The sequence below is a fragment of the Zalophus californianus genome, chromosome 2 (assembly GCF_009762305.2).
Source record: "Zalophus californianus isolate mZalCal1 chromosome 2, mZalCal1.pri.v2, whole genome shotgun sequence".
Lineage (NCBI taxonomy): Eukaryota > Metazoa > Chordata > Mammalia > Carnivora > Otariidae > Zalophus > Zalophus californianus.
In genome coordinates, this window is record NC_045596.1 from 67,908,642 (window position 1) to 67,927,456 (window position 18,815).

Genomic DNA, 18,815 nt, shown 5'->3' on the forward strand with positions numbered 1-18,815 from the left:
GAGCTGGAGCTAACAAAACTCAGCAGAAATGAGAGATTTTTTTAAATTAAAAAAATTTAATTAATAAGCACCAGCAATATCTTTATTTGTACATTTCTTTGTTTAGTTGAACTATGAATGTAGAGCAGATCATGGGGACCTGCTCCATGTCATAATGAGGGCCATTTTTTCTCTTAAGATGAAACTTCAATACTTTGTGAGCCATCAAAATTACTAAACATAGCAATTACAATAAATAATTTCCAACAAAGGAGATATCAGTTATAAAAGGCAAATGTGTTTCATTCATCTCAAACCAATACATCCTGTGTAGCCTAGAGATAAACCCAGACTAAGAGTGCTGAACGTTTTTAGATTTTGCGTTTCAAAACCTGATAGACAATGTCTGTGTAAATAAGAACTATGGTTACCTTTATCCCTTACTCTATGTGAACGACAAAACAATAGATTGCTTGGAAATAAGATAATAAAAAAAATGACCTTTTGATATTATTGTTCCTAATAAAATAGCTGACTCTTAGAATGAATTGGCCTGACTGCCTCGCAAGACCAATTTTACAGAAAGTGGCCGCAATCATCCCTGTGGAGGAGGACCAAAGAGCAAGTGTAATTTAAAGCCGTTGCCTATTCACCAGACACAGCAAAAAGACTAGGGGACAACTGACAGTTTAGACAGAATGCCACATTTAAGGGACAGATGAGAAAGAGAAATTACTAAACTACAAGGAATGATCAGAGAAATAGTTGGAGAACATTATGTAATAAAAGCCATTTGAAGTGAGAATTACAAGATGGCAGAGTCCAAGGATTGATAAGAATAATTCAATTATTAGTGACCTCTATGCCCAGAGAATATGGATTATTCTGGTACCCAGAAGGGAAGTTTACAGGCCTGAGAGCATCCTATTACCATCTTCCAGATCGTACATAGCCTTCTGTTATGGGTTGCATTGTTTAATTGAAAGATTATGTTTAAATCCTAACCCCCAGTACCTCAGAATATGACCTTATTTGGAAAGAGGGTTTTTGCGGAGGTAATCAAGTTAAAATGAGGTCACTGGGGTGGGCCCAAATCAAATATGACTGGTGTTATACGAAAAAGGAGAAATTTGGATACAGAGAAAGAGGGAAGACTATGTGAAGGTACAGGGAAAAGACGACGCCATGACCGGAGAGAGGCAAACCAAGGAATGCCAAGGATGGCTGGTAAACACCAGAAGCTAGAAGAGGCAAGGAAGGATTCTCCCCTACGGCCTTCAGAGAGAGTGTGCGGCCCTGCCCACACCTTGATTTTGTCTTCAAGTCTCCAGGACTGTGAGACAATAAAGTCCTCTTGGTTTAGGCCACTGGTTTTTGATATTGTGTTTTGGCAACCCCAGGAAACAAAATACACTCCTCATCCTGAAGTTGCACTGTAGTGACAACCATTTGACATCCACCAATATGATCCCCAGGCGGAAAGATTTACAGGCCAGAAAGATCTCATTGTATCTAGCTGCCCATGGACTGGTCCTGACAGAGACACCTTTCTTGCAGAAAGCTTGCAGACTCTCTTTTAAGTCATATCTTCCTCCCCACCCTTGACTTGTCTTCCCCCTGGTGAATGGTCTAGAAACAAGGGGTGGGTGGGCGGTGGGTGCACATAAAACAATGAGCAAGGGAAGAGGCATCAGGGGCTTGGGGTTGGGATCAGGAAGTTTGAATCATCCATCACTTATATCATACAATCATTACTTCAACAGATATTTACTAAGCATCTCTTATGTGTTAGTCATTGTGCTAGATGCTTAAGGGAAAAGCCATGAACAAGACAAAGAAACTACCCTCATGGAGTTTATGGTCTAGTCCGATTTAACTCAATCTCATACAAATAAATGTTTATTAAGCAAGTCAATCAAGAGAATTTAATCCTGCTTACACCAAGCTTTGAAAGAGCTGGATTCCTCACATAGTTTGGAACGACTTGAAACTACCTTTCAGTTAATAGTCATCTTCTATGGGCACCTTAGTTTAAATAAGCTAATTTACAGTTTCTCAAAGCCTGCCCTGAAAGGGTAAGCTAACACACCTCCTCCAATAAGTGTGTATGGGTGTGCATGTGCATGTGGGGGGCAGGGGGCTAGGAATAGAAACATAAATTATGCTGCCAATACTTATATGTACAGCTGGCATTTCTATTGTTCCATCTCTTACGACAGTGCCCTCCTCTGGAAGCTGTTAGGATAAGAGCTGCTAATGTCGGCTGTGCCACACAAAGGTGATGGCGAATTGATGAGCCCGTAAAGCGATTCGGAAGCGAATAGGGAAATGCATTGTTAATGCTATTAAATATTACTTAGCCTACAGCAAGCTGCATGTTCAACAGTTTAAACTTTAATTGCTAGCTGATGCAGAAACAAGCCTGGATATATGTAAATCCTATTGAAAGCTAATATCATTTTGGCTGCTCAGATGGATTAGCAGCCACTACAATTAGCAGCACGGGCAGCTAATGATATTAGGGGAGAATCCATCATGCAGCAGTCTGGGCCTTTAAATCTGAAAAGTTCAGGCTCTTCTCCCCACAGAAACCCCAAGGTGGGAAGTCTTGCCAAATGATGCAGCAGGCTCCAGGCGTGAGCCAAGCAGCTTACAGAGCACAGGAGACTGACTCCACTATCACCTTGAATTGTTCTTCCTTATGCCCTTTCTCAGCTATCCCAGCTAAACACATTATGGCCAGTGCCCCCCTCCTCCCCACTCTCCGGGGAGTGACACTAGATCACAGAGTAGAAGCAGAAAGATCCCTCTTCCGTTCTTTATGACTTTATGACTCACTCTGGCTATGGTGGTTGTGGTAGAAGGAGAAAGAGCAGAGATCTTTCTCACATGTGGCACCACTGGAAACAGTTGTTGTATGGAGCACTTACTAAAATATTTATGATGATGTAAGAGAGCCCCAGTGCAAATAATTCTCATTTAAAACTTTGCTACTTTAATCTATGGAAACTGTCATATTTTGGGTGGAATTTCTGTATCTGTTCTGTAAAAATAAACTTCATGATGCCCTTTGAAGTCACCAACTATATGGAGCATGACTGGGTAGTAACCCTTCCACTTTTAAAAAGATTATTTTCTGACCCTGATAAATATTAAAAGTCAGAGTACTTGAAGGAAAGACTGCCCTTTATTAGTAAAATTTCTAAAATATGAAAGGTTGTACTTTTATTAACCCTGTTGTAAAAAAAACTACTATAGTTAGTTAAAATAGAATAGCACATGCCACAATTAAGCTAAAATGGCTACTTACAAATAATTTTAGATAATCTAATTTTGAAAAGAGAACTATTTCATAATCAAAACTCTAAATACTCCCATAAGGAGACATTAATACCTTGATCTGTAAGACTACTTATTTTAGACAGTGATTGTCTGTTTATAATCAATGGTTATAAACTCTAATTTTTAACTAACAATAACCGTGTTTAAACACAAATTCCGAATGTATCTGGTAAGTATCAGTTAGGAAAGTCTTGCCTTATTAATATTACATGAACAGTAATTATTAGTTTGTTTTTTCAAGTTATTGTGAAACTGAATGTTTAGGAAGATAAAGCCTTAAGAATTGTGTATATAATTACAATTTAGTGAAAACATTTACTTGGGCTTACCTTTTTATCAAGACTATGGGATGTGATAAACTCTCAGTGTACTTTTTACAAAAACTTGTGTTACACGAAGATGATGAACAAAGGTCTAAGAAAATAAAGGTTGGGCTATTCTTTTCATTTCCCATCATTTAGAAGAAACTTTTGCCAATTTTGCTCATATTGGATTTGTCCTCTAGGGAATCTCATCTTAGTATGGACAGCAGGCCTAAATGAATCACTGTTAGTACAGAGTGGAGATGATTTGTTGTCATAAGCAATCTCTTCATGTTACCCTGAGAAAGCTACACTCAATACAGGTTTAAGCATGTCCACTCTAATGGAAACTTCCATCCCATTTCATGCACTTCTCAATTTTTTGTACTGAGATGACTTTCAGGTTTTGTGGGACCAAAGGAAAATGATGGCATTTGCCATTAATACAGTCTCTTTTTTTTTTTTTTTTTTTTTCTGGCTACAAATTTATTCAACACAAAACATCTCCAACTTTACTGAGGTGGCTGACCACGTCCGCGACCAAATCCGCCTCTAAACTGGAACTCAGTTGCTGACCCAGCCCCAGCCTCAGCTTTCTTGTCGGCACCAGGGGGCACAGCGCTTCGTCTGTAGGTGTCTCTGTCAGCTTCCCCTCGTGTGAGTCTTGCAGGTCGCTCTCCCTCCAGACCTTTGGGCCGTGGTCGGCCAGTCTCAGGGCGGCTGCGGCGCAGAGTAGCAGGCACAATCTCGGGGGGCAGGTGGAGGTAATCACGGAGATACTGGATGCCCTCGTTGGTAAGGTACCAGTAGAAATGTCTCCAGGCAAACTGTTCCTTTACGTACCCTCGTGATTTGAGAGACTGCATGGCTTTCATGACGTGAAGGTTGGGCACATTCTTGTCTGCCAGCTCAGGATGTTTGGGCATGTGGACATCCTTCTTGGCCACCATCACTCCCTCCTTGAAAAGGAGTTCATAAATGGCAATTCGGTTCTTCTTGGGCATCAACATCTCGGCAGCTTCTATGTCCGGGGCCGGAGCTGGAAAGCAATACAGTCTCTTTTACAATAAATTTGTTGATACCAAAATTTTCCTCCCACCGGCCCTTCTCTATTCTACACTGTGTTCAGAAGCATGTCTTTACTATTCCATGAGGAAGGAAGAATGAGATTCTAAGATGTGTGAGATGTCAGGTCAAAGGAATGATTTGATGACAACCTTTGCACATATGAAAAGCAAAAATATCAATCAAAAGGCACTATATCCATTTGTTCTTAAATTTAGGAGATATTGATTGAGGACCTACTGAGTGCCAAACACTGATATAAACATGCCTAAGGTATTGCCCTTGCCTTCAAGAAACTTACAGCTTAGTGAGGGAGAGACAGTGCATAAGTCTAAGCAGGATAGAAATATTCACAGGCCCAATGGGCACAACTTAGATTGTAAGTGTTCAGAGTCTAAAAAAAAGCTTAGTTCCACAGAACTTCTCAATGGTGAGGATTAGAATATACAGTGTGGGTCTCAAGAGGGATTGCAAGGTGTTTTTAAAAATAAAGTTTTAGAATGCATACGGCTTGAAGTACATATATATATCACGGTCATCTGAAGCTTCCAAGAGAGTTGGGTCTAGGAACGCCACATCAACTTGGTAACTCTGACTTTTTGCTATGACCTTTTGCTATCTGGCACAGAAGATGTGTTCCCTACTCCATTGCTCAGCTGATCTAGTTTCTGCAAACATCAACACCCTTCTGTCTCTTCTCAGAGTTCCCTCAACATTATACTCAAGTTTACCTTCACATCTTGTGTTCATCACCAATCAGTTCATTTCTCATGACTATAAATGATTTGGCTCAGGAATGGTGAGTGGTAAAATAGCCAGAAAATAGATTATTTCTTTTCATCTCCCTCCTCTGTCAAAAACTTAAATGCAAAATATCTTGAATCCTGCCACCAGCCAATTCTGTTTAACACTGTTAAGTTGGGGGGTGGGGTGGGAATGCTTACTTTACTTTACCATGATGTTTATTTATGGGTAGTGCACAGGTAGAGAGGATGTTTCAAAATAAAAGTAATGAATGACTATTTCAGAAGGCTCTTGCTTATTGCATATATGGAGGAATTATTCCAGACATAAGCCTTGAATGTAGTAAGTTTTCGAAGTGAACATCTAACCTCTAACCTCTAACATCTCAAATCCAACACATCCAAGACAATTATCTTCTTTTAGATTTGTTCTCTTCCTGTTCTATCCAGCTTAGTATCACATTCCATTTGGTCACATAAACGAGATTACTGGTGTTCCTTTGACTTCTTCCCATACCTGTTCTGTCAAATTGGTCATCAAAACCCATTAATTTTCTCTTTTCAATGTCTCTAAATGCTTTTTCTTCCCTTCATTTCCACTGCACCCACTACCTTAGTTCTAGTAAGTTGTCATCTCTCATCTGGACTATTGGAAATGGTCTTCTAAATGATCTCTTGCCTTCTCTTCTACCACCTTCTCCTTTCACACTACCAGCAGCATTCTCTTTCCAAATGTACTGTTGCTTAAAAACCTTATGACCTAAAAGAGTGTGGAATCTTAGGGTGGTATTCAAGCCGTTTTCCAATTTGGAACCAAGAAGTATTTTAGACTCATCTTCTCCCATTCTCACTGTGAATATGTGAGTCTAAGCTCTAGCCAAGCTGGACTGCTGCAGTTAGATTGAGAACTTTCATACTTCCATGTCTTTATTTATGCTGGAGTACCACTGCATCTGTGTTATCTCACACACCTCAACTTGGTGAAAGATCATCTCTCTAGCCCTCCTCAATATGATCTCCTCTCTAAAGCCTTTCCTAATTCCTTAGACCAATTACTCATTAAACAGCTCTTAGAACATAGACCCCAAAATGTCCAATAGGCAAAATGCAAATACTTTATTACTTTTTTGCTTCAGAAACATTTAGTGAGGGCCAACTATGTAATAGGTGCTAGGAATACAGAGATGAGCAAGATAGGTAAGATTAGTTCAATGGCATTTCAATTTTTGTGGAGGAAATAAACAAATAAGCATAAATAAAATAAATAAGATGAATCAATCAATCAATCCAGATACATGAGCAGAGTAATATGCTAGAGTATCTGAGTAGATGAGGCACAATTTTTTATTAGTTGTCAAGGGAAAGCTTCTTTTGGGGTACTATTTGAGCTGAGACCCAAATACTGAGATAATGTATTTCAATATCAGTTTTGGTTTTTTGCTTTAGCTGAGTACTGGGGTAAAACATTTTAGAGGGGAAAAAATGAGTCTCTATCATTTGAAGATCTTGTGCTTATTTCTGGGAACATTCTGGGAACTTCAACATTCTGGGAACCTCAACAACAATAACAAAACAACCTAATTTTACCTATTGCTCCATAATAAGCCAACCCATAATTCAGTGTCTTAAAACAGCAATGACTTATTTCTCATGAGTGTGTGGGTCAGCAAGGGGTTGAATGATCTAGGCTGGGCTTAGCTGGAGAGGGTTGACCTCATGTTTCACTCATCCTCTCCTTCCCATGGAAGTGGCAGAGATACAAGAGCAAGCAAGCCTTCTGGTACAAGTGCTTTTTAATAGCTCTATTTGTAACACATCTGCTAGTATCTTGTTGGCAAAAGTAAGTCGCATGGCAAAGCCCAGGGACAAGGTAGAAGGAGATGACAAAGATGCATACCATAAAGCATGGAAACAGGAATGGGAGGAAAATTTTGCTGGAGTAGCAAAAGACATATGTAGATTGTAGTACTGCCTTTGTCACCAAATGTATCAATTTAGGCATGTCACTTGCTCTTTCTGGGTCATGATATCTTCATGTGCAAAATTCAGCCACTTGACTAAATAATTCCTAGATTCCTTTCAAGCTCTAGATATCCTAAGATCTTTTAACTTTGGAAGGCAAGATGGCATTTAGAGCAACCGCGCAAATAAAAACCCAAATCTCTTATGAAAAAAGCTAAAATCTATCATCAGCTCTTATCAATGCTTCAAAATGGTATGTTGACCCTAGGGATGTTGCTCAGTTGTAAAGGTTACAAAGGCAAAAAAGAAAACAACAGGAGTGGGCAGGAAGAGGGTCACAGTTCAGTTATAGACTCCTACATGGACCACTTCTCAACCCTTAAAAGAGGATGGCTGGGCACTCAGAAAACGTAATGGTTAAGAACTTGGGTCCTGGAGTGAGTACACAGATGCTTGGGTGGGAATCATTCAGCTGGCTCATTTTCAGTACCTCAGTTTTCTCATTTTTAATAAGACGACAATAACAGTATATATATATCACATATCATATTGATGTCTTAAATGAAACTGTACATAAAGTTTAGGAAGAGTACCTGGAACACAGTGCTCAATAAGTATCAGCTGTATGTATTACTTGTTTAAGCTGCCTGAAAGCCAAGCATATGTATGTTTATTTATATGCACATATACATGTGTGTATACTGTATGTGTGTCTGTACACAGTGTGTGTGTATACATGTACATAAATGTAAAAGTCTACATGAACCCCTACTGTCTTACATCTATCCCACTTCAATCCCTATTTCAGAAAATTCTAAGGTCTCCTTCAGTTTCTCCAGATGAATGCTGGACTCTGAATGTGAAACTGCTATAGACTGGCCAGTAATCTTCTCAATGGTTCTTCTAGCGGGTGAAGCAAACTCAGAAGGACATATTCCAATTTTTTTTTTTAATGCCTAGAAAAAGAAGCAGCAGCCCCTTCTTTTCCCCCTTACTATAGGCTTTTAGGCATCACGGTTATGAAATATGGCTGCAACATTCTTTTAAATCCTTTTAAGTAGCAGTCATCCTCCTCTCCCCCTCCCTCTCACCCCCCTCCCTGATACTATTAAGCCCTTCACAGGTATCAATCGTAGGGAAGTAGGAAGAACTGCACTTTAAAAGGATTTTAAATAATGTCTCCAAGAAATATAGCAGCAGATTGTTCAATAGGGATTATCAGCCAAGAGTGTGCTGGAAGGGGGGAGGGTTCTCTTTTAAAAGGTCTTTAAATAATGTAAGTGTGCTTCTTGGCAACGTTACTCAGAGCCATTTAAAGAGCAGATATCTCTGCTGCACCTCTCTACCAGGAGTGTGCACCCACAAAAGAGACATGAGGGAGACACACAGAGATGATGTTGCCACACCCTTGACACTGTTGTGACACAGATTGTAAACTTTATCCCAAGGAGGTTGAGAGTCCCAAATACTTACTTAGTAAAGAGATTCTCTCTCCTTCCAGGAGTCAAAGTCAAATAGCCCCAGAGAATATTTGAACATTTGCTCAGTGACCTTTGTCGGGGAAATGCATTTTCACGTGCTTTCTAGAGGTGCTTGAGAAAGCAGCTATTGCTCTATTCTCTCTTCTCCTTCACCCCTTCATAAAACCAAACATGATGTCTAAAATCATCAAAATCTAAACAGCATCTCTCTCTTCTTCCAACGTGGCCTCATTAATATTTCCAGGATGGGTAGAGGAGGAAGGGGTATGGCATGGGGTAGAAATTCAGGGCTTTTGCTTTGGAGACAGAAAATCTGAGTTCAAAAACTGGTTCTGCCACTACTGGTGACTTTAGGAAAATGTTCCTTCCCCACCCTGGGCCTCAGTCTTCTCATGTGCAAAACAGGGTTAAACCCTGCCTGCTTCTAGCATTATTGCTAGAGTTTGATGGAATCAAAGAATGTAAAGCACTCAGTTCCATGACTAGTACATTCCAAGTGCTCAATACTCAGGATGCTGTGACTTAGAGGCCATGGTTTTGTGAGTGTGATTTCAGTTGTTTAGGGTACAGGCTGTCTTGACATATATGCCTTCGTTAGCCCAAGAGTTGAGTCTGATACACAGCTGGTACCAAGGATATTTTAGGCTCATTTTTGGGATGGTTGTATGCTGCCTGAGATCTGGGGGGTCAAGCAGAGTTTTCCTCTTGAGATGGAAGAATAAACAACCCATTCTAATATTCAGTGTCCCTGAATAGGGATAATAGTATAAGGGGGTGTCCCTTATACCATTTTACAGCTAGGCCTTGTACAAACTGCAATGGAAGGAAATTGCAGGAGAATGTTGTTCCTTCCTTGTTCCAGAGATCAAACATAAAGCATAAAAGACATAAAGCACAAAGACTCATTGTTTTCCTTTACAGCCCAGAAAAGTTTTGGAAGTGAGAAGTACCTGTGTTCAGTGGACCCACGTATGTTACATTCTTGGGAAATTGTGAAATGTTAGGGCCAGGATCAAAGAATACCCCTCAAAAAGGACATTGAGCTGACAGGTGAGTGGAAATAATGCAGCTCAAATGATGTGAGAGAAAATGATGTTCTTCTAGCATTCAGACAGTGGAACAGGTCTTGTGTCATTGACCACAATGACAGAAAATCAAACTGAACCCCATTAAAGGAAAAAAGCCATCTATTTTAGTTAGCCCAGCAGGCACCTGAAAGCTCCTCTCAGTATGAAAAAATGGAAGGGCACTTGAGAAGATGGAGGTCTCGGTTCTAACGACTATGTTTGCACCTCCTGGAGAGGATGGATCTCTCTTTTAAATATGAAGGATTGATTTTGAAAATAGTCTTCTCTGCTGTGTTAGTTCTTTTCCTGCCTTTCAATGACAAGAGGACATGATTAGGTGAGGACCTTTTCAGTTAACTGAGATGAACCAAAACAAGGAAACCATTTTTTAACAGCAAAAAGCTGGCAGGGCATTATTTGTTCTAACACTTTAATTCCAGTATATTAAACAACAGTGCCTCAATAGGAGAAACTTAAGACAAAGCATCAGAGAAATAGGAAAAAAGAAAAACGCTTTGGAGATTTTCTTAAAGCACTTCAAAGAACTCTTTACAATATCATTGCTACCTGGTAACAAAAGGTAGAAATTATCTTTTTCCAATTGGCATTCCAAGTATCTTGGTTTTTCTGACCATCACCGGTTGGTAGAAATACAGATTGACACTTTAGCCCTTGTGGAATAAAGTGACAGTCCAAAGGAACTACCCAGATAACTAAAGCCCCCCCAGACTCTGAATTCAGCTGTGCTGTCAGAAGTCTATAGAGAACTTTTAAAAATTCTGATATCAGTTTCCATGAATACTTCCCCATTGGCTTCACCGTGATAAATGGCAGTTTATCCAAGCCATAGGCCCCAGTCATTATTATTATTATTACTATAATTGTGTTTTACAAGGTGAAATGGAAAGAGTTACATTTACATACCCTTCAAGCACGTCATGTGAAGTATATTTTCCTAGACATATCTTGATTTCAATGTATTTCTTAACTTCTTGGTAGAGTTCCAATAACTCACAAGCCAACTTAGGGCAATCAGCATTTTACTGATTTTCCCTAGCTAGACAGCCTTTCAGGACTTTTAAGTCATGTTCTGGGCAATGTTTCACCTGCCTACTCATACCTTATATTTGAATATGACTTTCTAGTTGAATATAAATGTGTACTAAGTTCTATAATAACTGCTGCCATGGAGCAAAGCACAGATATACATTTGTCTCCTAAAAACAAGGTAAGGAACCATTCCCTTGAGTGTCAGACCTCAGAGCCTAGCTTCACCTAGGACCAAAAGAAGGGGGCTGTAGGTAACACTTCTTTGGTAGTAAAGTGTGACTGTTTTGCTTTTTTTTTTTTTTTTTAAAGATTGATTGATTGATTGATTGATTGATTTTGGAGAGAGAGCAGGGGAAGGAGCAGAGGGAGAGAAAGAATCTTCAAGCAGACTCCCTGCTGAGCATGGAGGCTGATGCTGGGGCTCGATCCCAGGACCCTAAGATCATGACCTGTGCCAAAATCAAGAGCCGGCTGCTCAACCAGCTAAGTCACCCAGGCACTCCATGTGTGACTGGTTTTAGAGCACTGAGGTGGGTGTTGAGAAAGAGGGAGGGAGTTGTGATTATATAGAGTGACTTCAGAAGATTCTACCACAACTCACAAATTAGAAGGTAAAATTCAGCTTCTGAGTTCCAGTGTGCTTGGAAAAAGAGTAGAATTTCACAATAAAAGAGAAAAAGCATGCACCCATGTTAGGTAAAAATCCTTTGGAGTCAATGCTGAGTTAAACCCAATGACTCACTGAAATACTGGCAAGATCCTGCCATTGGCATTGATGCTTTAAACAGAGATGGGACATTTGAAAGGTAGCAAATCTGATTCCCTTGCAACAGACAAGCTGCAGTACTTGCCTTACTCAGCTTGGTGGTTGTGTTGATTCCAAATCATACAAGGAGGGTAGGCCCACAGCTTAAAACATCCCCATGGCGTCTCGATGATTAACTCAGCAGCTTGAGCTATTCCAAATGTTGCTCTCTTGTCGGAGAAAAAGAATAAATACATTGGGTGTGAGTGATGGCCAGCGAGGGAAAGCTGGAATGTTTGCTCAGCCTCAGTGTTTTGCGAGCTGAACAGCTTTCCAAAGCCACTTTTTTCCCTCTCCAGATGTTCTTAAGGAAGATGCAAATGAGCATATTTTAATGTTGCAAAACTGTCAAATCCTGTCCAAGGAACCTAACAGAATGTCATCAAGTCCAGCAAGTTTCTTTTCTGATGGCGAATATCTGTATTGCTATCAATCATATAATCAGGGGGCTCCTAACAGAATACATGCCGTTTTCATCTTTCAGAACTACAAACATTTCTCAAATATTCTCATGCACCTATCTTAAATTATTTTATTGTCTCATAAGTACTAGCTCACAAGTGTCATCCCATAATGTAACGGCTGAGACATTATTTCACAATATTACCTGTGATGTTTATGGGTGACTCTACTTTGCAGATGAGTAGCCTGAGGAACAGAGAATGTAAGTAGACTTGTCCAGCATCTCCCCTGCTTGAATGGAAACAAGTTTAAAAACCACATTTCCTCTTTAGTTTTCCCTCAAGCCATCGCTAGTTAGTTTTGGTTGTTTTCTTCCCAGGTTACACCATTTTTTAAGGTGTTAATGGTATCACAAGGTCTCAGTTCTGAGTATAGCAAATGAGAGTTCAGAGATTCTCTGTTGATCTCCTGGCAGAGAGAAAGGGCACTGTAGGGTCTGTGCCCAACCCTGATTCATCCTATCCAATGAGAGCATCTGTCCCAGTCAGGATTAGCCAGAATTGAAATTTGAGAATATTTGAAAAGGAGGCTCAACTAGAAGAAACCTTAGAATTTTGGCTAATAAAAGAATTCTGTGGACATCAGAAAGGGAAAAGAAGAGAACCCATCTAGAGAGAAAGGGTAACAGAAAAGGGACAATTCCTACAGTATATACAAGCTATGACTCTGCAATGCCAAAAAGCTGAGTAAAAGAGAAAAATTTATTCATCAAAATATTTGCAAATATCTTGATCACCATATCATTTAGGAAGCATGAAATTTGACTAAACAGTCTAGGTTTCATCAGATTTTTTAATTTAATATTAAGTCTGTGTAAATGTGCAAAATGAAAAAGAAATCCATCAATTATCTGGTTTACCTGTTGATACATTTGTTAGAGTTGGTGAACCAATAGTGGTATATTATTAATTAAAGTCCATAGTTTACTTAGTTTTTACCTAATGTCCTTTTTGTGTGTCTTCCAGGAGCCCATTCAGGATGCCATGTTACATTTAGTCATCATGCCTCCTTAGGCTCCTTTTGGCTATGACATTTTTCTCAGACTTTCCTTGTTTTTGATGATTTGACATTTTTGAAGAATACCAGTCAGGTATTTTGTAGGATGTCTTGCTATTGGAATTTGTCTCATGTTTGTCTTGTGGTAAGACTGGAGTTATGGGAATTTGAGATCTTAAAATTCTCATCCTAAGAAAAATTATTTGTAACTATGTGAGGTGATAGATGTTAACTAAACTCACTGTAGGAATCACTCACCATATATACATAATCATATATATAAATATGTATTTCACACATATATAAAATCATATATACATATATAGTCATAAAGAACACACATAAATTATATACAAATATATATATACATATATATATAATCATTATATTGTATACTTTAAACTAATATAAGGTTATATATCAATTATATCTCAATAAAATCAGAGGGGTAGTCTGGACTTATGGGTTATTCAAAGGAAGACCACAGAGATAAAGTGCCATTATCATATTATATCAAGGGTACATGTTAACAACATGATTTGTGGTTATTGATATCAGCCTTGGTCACCTGGTTAAGGTTGAGTTTGTCAGGTTTCTCCACTGTAATATTATTCTTTTCCTGCCTTTTCCTAGTGTATACTTTCGGAAGTAAGTCACTACGTGCAGCCTAAACCCAAGTGGGAAATTTTGATCCCCCTTCCTGATGGTTGAGTATCTGTAGTTTATTTGGAATCCTTCATCATTTAGAGATTTCTCTTTTCTTTTTCATTTATTAATTTATTGAATCCTTTATTTATATCAGCATAAACACATGGATATTTATTTTATACTTCAGGTTATGATCCAATACTACATTACTTATTTTGTTGCTCAATTGTTCCAGCTTTGGCCCTTGGGTATTCTTTCAGTTTGTTCCTGGGCAATTTTGATATACCCCAGTCAATGTGTAGGGTCTTTTTTCCTTTCTTTCCCTCTTTCCCTCTTTCTTTCTTTCTTTCCTTTCTTTCTTTCTTTTCTTTCTTTCTTTCTTTCTTTCTTTCTTTCTTTCTTTCTTTCTTTCTTTCTTTCTTTCTTTCTTTCTTTCTTTCTTTCTCTTTTTCTTGCTTTCTTGCTTTCTTTTCTTCCTTCCTTTCTTTCTTTCTTTCCCTCTTTCTTTCTTTCTTTCCTTTCTTTTCTTCCTCCCTTCCTTCTTTTCTTTCTTTTTCTTCCTTCTTTCTTTTTCTTCCTTTGAATGCTTCCCTACTTTCTGACACTACAAGTTGCTCTAGGCTCATCTCTTAAAACTCTTGTTGCAATCAAAGAATCAGTCATTTCTCCAAGAAACCTCTACCCCTTTCATCAGACAACAGTATTGCAAACCAAGATCTGGGTACTAGATGTGTTCCTTGCTCCTGTAATGTAATTTCTTGTAGGCCATCTCATCGGACATAGCAAAAATATATGTTTTTGTACTAACTCATGTATATACATAAATCTATAAGTATTTCTATATGTAACCATCTATATCTATATTAAGTGAAACATAAGTTCAACTGGTATTTCCAACTCTAATCCATTTGCACACAGATCCTTCTCACTTCCTCTTCTTGCTTATCTGCAAACTCCTGCTCCAATAGTGAGAAACTTGGCTCTGCCATTAGCCATGTATTTACTTAATTGTTCTAATCCACTATACATGGAGAGCAGTATCAGAATTGTTAATCTGTACTCCTGTGGGAAACAACTTCATCAACTTCAGTACCACGCTATGTACTGTTCCTTTGTCTTCAGTCTTGCAGACTTCCATCATCTCCAACGATACTTAGGTCAGCCCCTTTTCCCCATCCTCTTCAGTGAGTTTATATCATACATTTGTAATACAGTTAGATGTTCTTGTCAGGGTCTGCTTTCTTTCCTAAGATCCCGTAACCTTCTAAATAACGTAAAAAAAAAATTATCCCCAAGGCTCAAGGCAGTGGTAGCCCCAGCCTCTGACACCAAGGAGGCAGCCCTGATGATCTCTGAATCATCTTTGGGGTCAGTCTTCCCTTATCTTGAAGAATAGGGCAGCTGACTAGCTCTATTCCCATCCTGTTCCTTTTGGTCCAAACCGGCAATGTCTCTGTTGGTATAATCCCATCTCTATCCCTGGCTTCTGTGGAGATGACTAGATGATTAGACCTGGGCTTCACACTCATATTAATCTCCTTATCAAATGGTTGTTCAGCCACATCTTCAGTGTTCTCATCAGAGTATACTTTCTCATTTTTTGCCATAGGGATAGGTTGAGCATTTCCCAGATCTCCTAATTTTGGTTCCTTTTTGCTTAACAATTCCTTCAATTTATCTCTCTCCTCAAATTTTTCTGTAAGCAATAAAGGAGAAACCAAGCCACTCCTTCAACACTTTGCTTAGAAATTTCCTCAGCTAGAGGGGTGCCTGGTACCTCAGTCATTTAAGTGTCTGACTCTTGGTTTGGGCTCCAGTCATGATCTCAGGACCCTGGGATCAATCCCTGCATTGGGCTCCACACACAGCACAGGGTCTGCTTGTCCCCCTTGCTCCCCTTCTGTTCCTCCCCCCGCTTGTACATGCTCTCTCGCTCTCTCTCAAATAAAATAAAATAAGAAAGAAATCTCCTCAACTATAAGGGACTCTTAACTATAGAGAACAAACTGAGGGTTGATGGAGGGAGATGGACAGGGGATGGGCTAAATGGGTGATGGGTATTAAGGAGGGCACTTATGATGAGCATTGGATGTTATATGTAAGTGATGAACCACTAAATTCTACACCTGAAACCAATTTTGCCATATATGTTAACTAACTAGAATTTAAATTAAAAAATTGAATTAAAATAAGAAAAAAAATCTCAGCTAAATACTAAACACAATTCAGGCAAGTTTTTTGCCATTTTATAGCAAGTACTACCTTTCCTCCAGTTTCCAATGATATGGTCCTCATTCCACCAGAGTGGCCTTTAACATTCATATTCCTGCAAACATTCTGTTCAGGATGATATATGTATTCCCTAAGATAATAAAGGCTTTCCTCTTTTTCCTAAGCTCTCACAATTTAACTTCCATACTTTTCATTTAACCTCCATATTTCTACCAATGCTCCCTTCATGACATTCTAGGTTTTTTCTAGCATGTACCTCAAAACTCTTCCAGCTCCTACCCATTACCCAGTTTCAATGCTGCCTCCATATTTTTAGGTATTTGTTATAGCAGCAGCCCACTTCTTGTACCAAATCCTGTATTGGTCTGCTAGGGCTGCCATAACAAAATACCATAGACTGCATGGCTCAAACAACAGAAATTTATTTTCTCACAGTTTTGGACATGAGAAAGTCAAAGATCAAGGTTCTTGCAGAGTTCAGGTTTTGATGAGAGCTCACTTCCTGTCTTGCAAATGGCTACCAACTTGCTGTGTCCTCACATGGTTCTCCTTGCTGTGTACACAGAGAGATCTCTCTCTTTTCCTCTTCTTATAGTGCCACTAATCCTACTGAAATATGGCACCACCCTTGTGACCCCATTTAACCTTAATTATGTCCTAAAGGCTCTCTCTCTAAATGTAGGCACATTGTGGCTTGAGCCTCAACATATGAACTTGAGGGGGAAGGATACAATACAGTCCATAGTAGTACACATTAAAGTTAATTCTTTGTGATATATACTTTTATAGATTTGGACAGATGTGTAATATCTTATATTCACAACCACACTATTATACAGAATAATTTCATTGTCCTAAAAATCCCCTGTGCTTCCTAATTTATCCCTCATTCCTCGCCCTGAGCCCTTGACAACCACTGATAATTTTACTCTTTCTATAGTTTTACTTTATCTAGCTATTTTGATCATTATAGATAAGCAAACTGCAAAATTTCCGCACCTAGATTATGTATATTAAAAGTCTACATGCATAATCTCTCAAGACACCAAAAAAAGGTTAAAAGTTTCAACTAAAAGAACTTTTAGGTGGTATTTCAGCTCAGATACTATATGATATTATGATTTATCCTTTTATTTTCCTATCAAAAGTGGAAGCAATTCTCTAAGCTTCTGTTGACATGAACTTACTACTGCTAAATACACAAGACCTCTATATGTTATCTCTTATCCATATTTCCTTCTTGTTTTCCCTGTCTAATTTAAACTTAAAATTCAAGGCCAGACTTAAACTTATTAAAGTCCCAAATTATAACCATGTTCAAAAATGCAATCACATGTATGATTAGCTTCAAGAAAATCCTATATAAATAAACCCACTCTATTATTCCCATTAAAAAATAATTTGCTAAAATATTTATTTAAATAATGCACTCTCAGCACATTCTAAATTAGATTAAATTAACAAAAATGAATTTGATATATCACTTCTCAGCTGATTTATAGCTACACCTATGCAAATAAAAATTATCAACCTGGTAGAATGATAAAATAACAAAACTTGTAAATTTTCATATAGTTTTACTAAAGCTTTAGCAAGGAGAATGTTCTTTGTTAAGAACTAAATTCCTGCTTGTGCAATAACTCTATTTTAGTTTGTTTGGAAGTTTTAAAATATGTATGCAAGTTCTCTGACATGATTCCCATCAAATCTGGACCAATTTAGTAACTGGTTGTAACCAAAAGAATGTAACCAAAGTGATGCCACACAAGTTCAACTTCTCATTAGACACGTCACTGGAGCAAGGGAAACAAAAGCAAAAATGAACTATTGGAACTTCATCGAGATAAAAGCTTCTGCACGGTGAAGGAAACAATCAACGAAACTAAAAGGCAGCCTACAGAATGGGAGAAGATATTTGCAAATGTCTTATCAGATAAAGGGCTAGTATCCCAAAATCTATAAAGAACTCAGTCAAACTCAACACCCCAAAAAACAAATAATCCAGTCAAGAAATGGGCAGAAGACATGAATAGACACTTTTCCAAAGAAGACATCCAGATGGCTTACAGACACATGAAAAGATGCTAAACATCACTCATCATCAGAGAAATACAAGTCAAAACCACAATGAGATACCATGTCACACCTGTCAGAATGGCAAAAATTAACAACACAAGAAACAACAGGTGTTGGCAAGGATGTGGAGAAAGGGAAATGCTCTTGCACCGTTGGTGGGAATGCAAACTGGTGCAGCCACTATGGAGAACAGTTTGGAGGTTCCTCAAGAAGTTAAAAATAGAACTACCCTATGACCCCGAAATCACTACTAGGTATTTACCCAAAGGATAAAGAAATACAGATTTGAAGGGGTACATGCATCCCAATGTTTATAGCAGCATTATCAACAACAGCTAAACTATGGAGAGAGTCCAAATGTCCATCGACTGATGAATAGATAGATGTGATAATGTAAGTGATGAATTATTGAATTCTACTCCAGAAACCAATATTATGCTCTATGTTAAACAAATTAAATTTCAATTAAAAAAAAGTGATGCCACAGAAGTTGAAAGGCTAGGCCCAAAAGGACCATATAGCTTCTACCTGTTTCTTTTGGGAAACTCACTTTGGAGAAAGCTAGCACCCATGTAAGAAGAGTCACCACCTTGAGACTTCCATGC

General features: G+C 38.6%; 1 protein-coding gene across 1 annotated transcript; it reads right to left on the reverse strand.

The window, feature by feature from the left end:
* Positions 1-4,076: 4,076 nt before the first annotated feature.
* On the reverse strand, positions 4,077-4,664 carry LOC118356716 (40S ribosomal protein S10). The gene has a single exon (XM_035726138.1). It carries the CDS (start codon positions 4,631-4,633, stop codon positions 4,136-4,138), a length of 498 nt encoding a protein of 165 aa, XP_035582031.1. The 5' UTR covers positions 4,634-4,664; the 3' UTR covers positions 4,077-4,135.
* Positions 4,665-18,815: the final 14,151 nt, after the last annotated feature.

Coding starts and splice junctions, on each gene's coding strand:
- LOC118356716 (XM_035726138.1), bottom strand. CDS start 4,633: ATGTTGATGCCCAAGAAGAACCGAATTGCCATTTATGAACTCCTTTTC.